General features: G+C 41.3%; 1 protein-coding gene across 1 annotated transcript; it reads left to right on the forward strand.

Annotated features, from left to right (window-relative positions):
* The first annotated feature begins 4,741 nt into the window (after positions 1–4,741).
* LOC143878510 (protein C-terminal S-isoprenylcysteine carboxyl O-methyltransferase) lies at positions 4,742–6,310 on the forward strand. Its single transcript, XM_077380786.1, has one exon. It carries the CDS (start codon positions 5,046–5,048, stop codon positions 6,186–6,188), a length of 1,143 nt encoding a protein of 380 aa, XP_077236901.1. The 5' UTR covers positions 4,742–5,045; the 3' UTR covers positions 6,189–6,310.
* Positions 6,311–9,638: the final 3,328 nt, after the last annotated feature.

Genomic DNA, 9,638 nt, shown 5'->3' on the forward strand with positions numbered 1-9,638 from the left:
TTCATCACCAATGACTAGATTTGTTGTCCGTCACCCACCTTGGGGACACTGATTGGATTTGTGACCCACTTAGTTGCACTTGTAGCATATATCTGTTTCTCGAACTGCAACTCATGTGGATCCGGTCGTGGAACTTGGGTCATTGTCGAAGTAGTAGGAACATCTCTGCATCCTCTTCCTCGTGTCGGGAATGCTTGGGCAAATCTACTTACCCCAACGGGAAGATCCAAAATTGCCTTCTCTTTCGACGTCGGAATCGCCATCTGCTATGTCTCTAGCACAGTTTGACTCACATAAAAATCCCTCTGAGGTGAACGATTGACATGGTCTCAACTTGTTTTGCCATCTTTACTGCCTCAGACAGTGTCCAAATCGGATGGAGAGTGATTTGATCATGGATCGCCTGATGAAGACCTCCTTTGTAGCGTGCCACTCGTTGTGCCTCGGTTTCCAAAATATCATTTCTGGACGATAGCCGATAGAACTCTTCTATATAATCTCACATCGACCTACTACCTTGGCAATAATTTTTGTAATGTTGAAAGAGTACCTTATCATAATCAACGGTAAGAAATTTCTCACGAAGGATTTAACACATCCATGCCCACATCCGGATTGATCGCTTTTCCATCCTTGTATGTGAGGGTTGCAGTTCCTCCCACCATGCCGAAGCACCTCCCTTAAGTTCAATGGCCACAAGTTTTGTCTTTTTCTCCTCGAAAACTTCCATGTAATCAAAAAATCTCTCGACCGCCGCAAGCCAATCAAGAAAATCTTCGATGTGGAATTGGCCATTAAACTCGGGCAAATCCACCTTAATACGATACTCACGATCACGAGCCTCGGATTGTGTAACACGACCACGTTCATACCTTGGATGGATGGTGTCATCGAATTCCTCCTCGCTGGAGTAATCATCGTCGGGAAAATATGTAACTCTAGGGTCGGGGCATGAAACTCGACGTAGAACTTGAGCGTGCCGTCACCGATCACCGTCGTCGATTTGGGGTTGCTTGCGCTCAGTACGATTTAACTGTGCCAATTGCTCCGCTATATGATTAACGATAGCCTAAAAAGTGTTAAACATCTCCACTGTCACAGTTTCTTATTTTCTCATTCTCCATGGACAGCCATGTATGGAATGTAGCAGGGCTCTGATACCACTTGGCGTAGCCGGAAGCGCGAAGAACGAGTCGGAGTTGATTGGCGTCAACCTCCGATCAGAATAACCTTTGAATCCACGAAGGGTTGTCCAATGAATCCACGAAGAACAAGAAAATAACACTTTCTCTAAAGAAGAAGAAAGTTTCTCAAATTTCGAAAGTGTAAAAACGTAAAACAAGCCTTGAATGCTAGGCTTTATATAAAAAGCTTCAACTTCCTTTACCACTAAAACTCTACTTTCTATCTTTCTAAACTTATGGACTCAACAGCCTAAACTTAATTCCAAACAAATAGTAGGAAACTAAACAAGCTTGAACTCTTTCTAAAAGTAAAAACCTAAAAAAAACTTGAAACAAGGGGAAATTAGTATTCACGAATCACTAAATCCCTATCAAAATAGTAAAAGGAAAGATATTAAACATGATGCCTTGCAACCCACATCACCTTTAGACCCCTTAGTGTAGCCTATAAAATAGCCACTAACGGTCTTTAGGTTCAACTTTCTCTCATGTGGATTGTAAGTCTTAACCTTAGCTGGGCACACTCATATTCGTAGGCGTTTCAAATTGGGTTTTGCTATTCCAAAACTCAAAGAGAGTTTTAGGAACCTCCTTATTACAAATCCTATTTAAAACATATACTTAATAGAATAGATGAGTGGCTTTAAGGCGTAATATAAATCCTATTCCATGTCGTCTTTAAGGCTTCGCTCTATAAACTTAATAGAATAGATGAGTGGCTACTCATACACCTAACTATGCCCATTATCATATTGTTCCTCTTTTCTACCAAAACATTTTGTTATGGGGTAAGTGGCATGGAATATTAGGCAATAATGCCCTCTTCATTTAGGAATACTGCTGATGTGCCTTGCCTTTGTTTTGTTTCACTGTCTCTATCATAGTATTTACCTGCTCTATATGATCTTACGATCTTTATTTTCATTTTACGTTGTCTTTTTAATTTTCCTTTGTATATCTCAAAGGCACTTAATTAGGGCTGCAACTTGGGTCGGGTTTTACCCGACCCGCATCGACCCGACCCGAACATAGCTTGGGTTGGGTTCATGTTTCTAAGGTTTCGGGTCGAGTCGAGTCTACGATCCAAAAGCCCACATAAATCTCGGGTCGAGCTGGGTTTGAAGGGGCCCGACCCAAGTTACTTAAGTTATAGTATGTATTTTTTTTTCTAAAACTTTGTTGCTTCAAAAGTGAAAACTTAAAAGTAAAACTCACGCACGCACACAATCACAGGGACTCTTTCCATCTTCTGTTCGTTTCCCCCATTTAGCTCTAGGGTTTCAAGTTTCAACTAAATAGTTAATGCACTAAATAGTTTGTTGTTTATCTCATATGAGTATAATCATTTTCATTTGGTAATGCATCAATTTATTCTCTTTGGACTAGTTATTAGTTAATGCACTAAAGAGTTTGCCATGCTTGAGTTTCTCTACTTCTATGAGCTGAGTTGCCTTGCCAAACAAGAGTTTTCCTTAAAAAATTGCGTCAACGTAAAAAAACCCGACCCGACCTGACCCGAGATTTATCATGGGTAGGGTCGAGTTTGGGAATCGTGGGTTTTCCAGAAAAAAAGCCCGACCCGAGATATTTCTCGGGTAGGGTTGGGTTCTTCAAAACCCGACCCGCCCGATCCGAGTTGCAGCCCTACACTTAATGCCTCACCCTTTAAAGAAAATATATAGAAAAATGTAATGTGTGTGATGACGATCGATAAAGGGGATGAAATACCTTCGATCATTTACATAGGAGGTTGAAAATGGCCCATATATCTGTATGTATGATTTCTAACTTTTCTAAACTCCTCTTAGCACCTTTCTTAGATTTGTTGGCTTACTTTCCCTTTATACAGTCCACACAAGTTCCAAAATTAGTAAAATTAAGAATCTTTAGGATTCCATCATTTGCTAATCTTTTGATCTATATGGAGATGTGACCTGATCTCATGTGCTATAACATAGATGAATCCATGTCCGTATGACTACGCTTAATGGCGACACTATTTTTTAAAGCTAGGATATTATGAGGAAAGGCATTTAGGTTCAAACGATATAAGGCAGTAGTCAAGGTACCATTACTAATAATAGAATTCTTAATTATATCAAATAAAGAAGAATGGAAATTGAGGTTTATATCATGATCCAAAAGTCTAGAGACGGATATAAGGTTTTTAGAAAATGATAGTATGTAAAAGGTCCTTTCTAAAAATAAAACAAATCCAGTTGAAAGTTCAAGTCGGTAGGTCCTTACAGCCTCCACCTGGAAGCATATCTTATTTCCTGAAAAGATATACCGCTCACATTCCATCGGTGTTCGTTGGCTCACTAATTCCTGTACAGTGTTTAAAGATAAAAATGGAAACACAGCCCGACTCTTGTAGTGTGCTATGACTTTCTTAAATATCTCTTGAATAACATGAAATTTTAAATTGATATAATTATTTTCATTGGGATGATCGGGTTTTGTGAAGTGAAAAAAGTAGTTTTCTTCTTAAATTTATACTTTAATGACTTAAATTTAGAGAATTTTGGTGTGAAGATTGGATGTGTAATATAATTTTTGAAATTAGTCACTATCCTAATTTAAACAGTAAAAACCCGACCCAACCCAACTCGAGAAACCATCTCAGCTTTTCCTGTAAAACTAGACCTGCCCAACCAGAGAAAATTTCTCGGGTGGGGTAGGGTTATTGGAAACCTGAGTTGATACCGGTATGCATATATTGGCATGGGAATGTTTATTAGTAACTTCCTTATTTAAATAAATCTTGTGTTCTATTCTTAATTGATTGATTATAAGGTTTGGGCAGGTCGGGTTTTTCAAAACCCTACAATACCTGATAAATGATCTCCCGCCAGGTCCGGTCGGGTCAAATTTTTTTCTATGGAAAAGCCTGAGATTCATTAACCCAACCCTACTCGAGATAGTTTCTCGGGTTTGGTTGGGTTTTTAATTTTATCTTGGGTCGTGACTAATTTTCAGGATTATAGAAAACAACAAATCTTCACACACAAAATTAAATGACTTAATTTTAAGTCATCAAGTGCATAAATTGAAGAAGGAAACAACTTTTTCACATAAAAAACTTAATCATGAAAAGTATATCTATATTTTGGAAAATATTTGTTATGTGAACAATGATAGATATATGGGGGTCAATTTATCACTCCCCATTTTGTAATATGCCAATGATACATATATGGGGGTCAATTTATCACTCCCCATTTTGTAATATGCCTAAAGTATGGTTTTAAATTTCGACCTAAATCCGAAATTCCAAAACCGAAATTTCCCGAAATTTGATATTTCGCGAAATACCAAATTTCGGCCGAAATTTGGGAAATTTCGGTAATTTTGGTCCGAAATTTCGAGAAAATGACATTTAAAAAAAAAAAAAAAAATTTGTTACAAAATTTCGGTCACAAATTTCGAAGCTTAATACTAAATTTCGGATTTTGGTGGGGTCCGAAATAGGTACCGAAACCGAAATTTAAAATCTTGCCTATAAGAGTCGGGTTGAATTTCGGGTTTTGGGTTTTTTCTTTAAACCCGATCCCCCCAGGATGGGGTCGGGCATTTCGACCTGAAACCCGACCCAACCAAACTGAACCCATTTTTTCTAAACCCGACCCAGTTTTATTTTCGGGTCGGGTAAGTTGCATCCCTGCTACGAGGGAGTGTTTGATTTGTTAATCTGGCTACATAGGAGAGATGCAACAAAAATGATGTCTAGTCGGCTCCAATTCAGACCCCCCTCTTCTATCTTCTTCCAAAAATAGCTCCAAACACCATTCAGTTTCTCATACTAACAAATAAAGTTTCAGTTGAACCCCACAAAAACTCACCACACCATTCAAACCCAAAATGGAAACGACCTGCCTCTTCCTTCATCCCACACGCCCTTCATCTCTCTCCCTATTCAAACACTCTTGTTCCTACTCTCAAACCCAACTCTTCTCTTTCACAAACTCACACCAAAGAATCTCTCTCAGACCCAACAACAAACACCTTACACGCCCAATAAAAGAAACCCTTTTCTCCCCTCCCCTCACATGTTCCTATTCCACAAACTCCCACCTTGATAACCAAAACCCACAATCCAAAACCCTCAAAATTCCATTCTCCCCTTCTCTAAACCTCTCCCAACTAACCCCTCTCAACGTCTGCAAATGGACAGCTGTCCTCTCTTTCGCCATTGCCGCAACCAAATGGACGGTAAATCTCCTCTCAAACCCTTTCTTTTGGATGTATTTTAGCTGGACCTGGTTATTCTGGCCATGGTTTCTTTCAATTTCTCTTGCAATCTACTCCCTCTATTGTCTACTCAAACACTCCCAAGCAAAAGCCAACATCTTTGAACAACTCATCATAGTCACTTCTACATTTACTTGGCTTACCCTAGTGCCCCCTGCCCATTTCAATGGCTTCCTTGAAGGGTGGCCATTAGTCTTCTTCTTTGTCTACCATTACTTTTTTTTCTTCAATGCCACTGTCCGAAAACGCCTCTATGGCGATTTCTACCCCCGCCCCCACGAACCCAAATGGGACATTGCCCTCCCTACCCCTCTGCGTGTCCTCTTCTCCGCCGGAGTTTTGGCCGGCCACTGGCTCGCTGCATCAGAGGGAACCCCGCTCCACCTTGTTCCGGGCGGATGGAGCAATGTCCCAATATGGGTTTTGATTGTAGTAACACTTTTTATGCAATACCATTCGACTTTGTATCTTGCTAACTATTCTGAGAAGGTAGTTGTCCCAACGGCGGTTGTTCAATTCGGGCCTTATCGGTGGGTCCGCCACCCAATTTATGCTTCAACTATGCTTCTGTTTGCGACGTACTGTGTTGCCCTTCGGGCGCCTCTCAGCTTGCTGTTTGTTATTGCTGTTTGTTTGGCGTATTATGATCAAAAGGCGAAATTGGAGGAGGGTTTGATGGTGGAGGCATTTGGGGAGAGTTATAAGGAATATGCGAGTAAGGTTAGGTATAAGTTCATCCCTCTTGTGTATTAATTTGTTTTTGGTGTATGAGTGTTAGGCATTTTGCAACAAAGATCGTCTCTTTTATTGCTATTTGTATTTTGGAGAAAATATTAAAGTGGATTAATGGAATGGGACTATGGTTTTTTGTGTTCCTTTGCCCAGTATATAGTTTGCTAGCTTAGGTTGTCTTTCACATGAATTCAGAATTCTAATGCCCATCCTTGTTTGAAATTTTATTTCTATTTTTCATTTCGGTACGCGGAGCATTTGAATTGAACCTTTAAGCAAATTAAATAAATCTGATGTGAAGCTGGTAAGATGGAGCTAGCAACAAAAGTGACAAATAAAAGCTCAATTTCACTTAATTTCTACCTTATAAGCAGCTTGTGATTCTCTGATAATGGAGATACAGGAAATTTGTAAGAAAAATAGACTACTTCGAGGGTATTAACCTCCTAGAACAAGAAAAGGAAAATACAGAGTATAAAGTTTTTCTTCCCCCTTTTTGCCCTAACTCCTCTGCCTTTTAAGAATATGTTCTAACCAATTCTGTTATGCTTTTTTTCTGATATCACGCGTAGTCATCCAACGCACTAGGCCTTTTTCTTTGCCTCATGCTCTTGCGTGTGGGTATCATTTCAGGGGGTTTTCTTGCCACATCGGCTGCCCAGGTAGCACTATCCTCACCCTTGCCTTGAGTCATATCATTACCATTCCCTTCCCGAAGAACCTTGTCCTCAAGGTTCAGTTGAGGATACAAGTGACTTCGAGTATTGGTGTCCACCCACGAGGCCTCTTCTAATGGCAGTCCTTCCCATTGCACCAAGGCTTGAGCTACCCAGTGCTCTTGCCGTTTCAGGTGGCGGTAGTTCAGAATAGCAACTGGTTGTGTAATCACAACACCGTCAGAAGTCATGAGGGGTAATGGAATTGTCTGGTTGGCAGGGTTCCCCACACACTTTTTGAGAGTTGAAACATGGAATACAGAGTGAATGCGAGCTGCTGGAGGCAATTCGAGCTTATAGGCAACGTTACCAATCCTTTCTAACACCTTGAAGGGGCCAAAAAATTGCCTTCCTAGCTTCTGATGGGTTCGTAATGCCACTGATTGCTGGCGATAAGGCTGAAGCTTAACAAAGACCCAATCGCCTGGTTCAAATTGCTTATCAACTCGATTTTTATCTGCTTGATTTTTCATTCGTGTCTGTGCCTGAATGAGATTGGCTTTAAGCTTTTGTAAAATGTCATCCCTGGTGTATAGTTCTTGATCAACAGCCTCGTTAAGAGAAGAGCCAGGAATGTACCTGGAAAGAGTAGGGGGTGGCCTTCCATACAAGGCTTGGAAGGGAGTCATACCCGCTGCAGTGTGGAAGGAAGTATTGTACCAGTACTCAGCCCAGTGCAAATACTTGACCCACTGTTTGGGTTCATCTAGCATAAAGCTTCGCAAGTACATTTCTAGACACTAGTTGAGCACTTCAGATTGACCGTCCGTTTGGGGATGATATGCACTGCTCATTGCAAGTGTGGTGCCCTGAAGCTTGAACAACTCTTTCCAAAAATTACTAACAAAGAGTGGGTCTCTTTCACTCACAATAGTACGGGGAATCCCATGGAGTTTGGTAATTTCAGAAGTGAAAATTTCAGCGACCTTATTGCTCGTGAAGTTGGTAGGCAAGGCAGAGAAGTGAGTATATTTGGTTAACCTGTCGATGACCACCATAATGGCGGTTTTTCCAAAGGAATTTGGAAGCCCTTTGATAAAATCCATAGCAATATCCTCCCACACTTGCTCTGGAATCGGGAGGGGCTGCAGTAACCCAGCAGGTGAAGTATTCAAGGACTTTATCTGTTGGCAAACTTGACATTGAGCGACAAATTGCTTTACATGCGATCGCATTCCCTTCCAATAAAAGTTCGCAGCTACTCTCTTATATTTTCTTAAGAAACCAGCATGTCCCCCCATCGGAGAGGAGTGGAACTCCTGTAGGAATGCTTCAAGGAGGGAAGATTCAGTAGCGACTACCAAACGTTGTTGGAAGTACAGTAACCCATTTTTGAGGGAGTATCCCGTATACTTAGAGGGGTCTGTCGCTAGGCCGTTGCAAACAGCTTGGAGTTCAGGACTTGTAGTAACCTCTAAACACAACTGAACCAAGAAATCTAATGTGGGAGTAGAAAGTGCAAAGAACCCGCAGAACTCGAAAGGTGCTCGAGAGAGAGCATCAGCAACTACATTTTCTTTTCCTGGTCTGTATGATATTTCAAAAATGAATCCCAAGAGTCTGGACAACCATTGCTGTTGCTCTGGGGTATGGATGGTCTGCTCGGTTAAGCCCTTCAAGCTCTTTTGATCTGTTCGAATGAAAATTTTCTTACCAAGTAAATATTGGCGCCACTTCAGGACTGCCTCTGTGATAGCATACATTTCTCTTACATAGGATGAGGTTAATTGCATCTTGGAAGAAAGTTTCTTGCTGAAGAAAGCGATAGGATGTCCTTCCTGTGTCAACACCGCACCAATGCCAAATCCGGATGCGTCCATTTCCACAGTGAATGGAATTGCAAAATTGGGTAAGGCTAAAACTGGAGCTGTGGTCATGGCCCGTTGTAAGTCTTCAAAGGCTTTCTGGGCCAAGGAAGTCCAGGTGAAGGCATCCTTCTTAAGCAGGTCCATTAGAGGTGCTGCAATGTGGGTATAATTGCGGATGAATCTTCTGTAGTAGCCCGTGAGGCCTAAGAAGCCTCTTAAATCTTTGAGGGAGTGAGGAATGGGCCATTCTAACATTGCAGAGACCTTACTCTTGTCCATTTCCACCCCTTGGGCTGACACAATGTGTCCCAAATATTTGATGGACTGCTGACCAAATGAACATTTTGATCGTTTTGCATAGAGGGTATGGTTTTGCAAAGTTTGCAAAACCTTCTTCAAGTGAAGTAGATGAGCAGCCCAGGTTTGACTATAAACCAGAAGGTCATCAAAGAATACAAGCACAAATCTGCACAAGAATGGCCGGAACACAGTATTCATTGTTGCCTGAAAAGTCGATGGAGCATTGGTGAGGCCGAAGGGCATGACAAGGAATTCGAAGTGACCATCGTGGGTGCAAAAAGCAGTTTTGTGTATATTCTTGGGTCTAATTCGAATTTGATGGTAGCCGGAGCGTAGGTCCAATTTTGAGAAGAACTGGGCACCATTTAGCTCATCCAAAAGTTCATCCACCGTGGGAATAGGGAAACGGTCCTTGACTGTGATGGCATTGAGAGCCCTATAGTCGACGTAAAACCGCCATGTGCCATCTTTTTTCTTTACAAGGATCACCGGGGAAGAGAAGGGGCTGGTGCTGGGCCTAATAATGCCCTCTTGCAACATTTCAGCAACTAATTTTTCAATCTCAGATTTCTGAAAATGGGGGTAGCGGTACGGCTTCACATTCACTAGCGGTTGTAGGTGGATGAAATGGTCTTGGGCTCTGGAAG

The sequence above is a fragment of the Tasmannia lanceolata genome, unplaced genomic scaffold (genome assembly GCF_043159265.1).
Source record: "Tasmannia lanceolata isolate RefF3 unplaced genomic scaffold, GAP_Taslan_0.1 ptg000006l, whole genome shotgun sequence".
NCBI lineage: Eukaryota > Viridiplantae > Streptophyta > Magnoliopsida > Canellales > Winteraceae > Tasmannia > Tasmannia lanceolata.

What these genes read in the sequence shown, in the direction of transcription:
- LOC143878510 (XM_077380786.1), top strand. Translation starts at nt 5,046, where the DNA reads ATGGAAACGACCTGCCTCTTCCTTCATCCCACACGCCCTTCATCTCTC.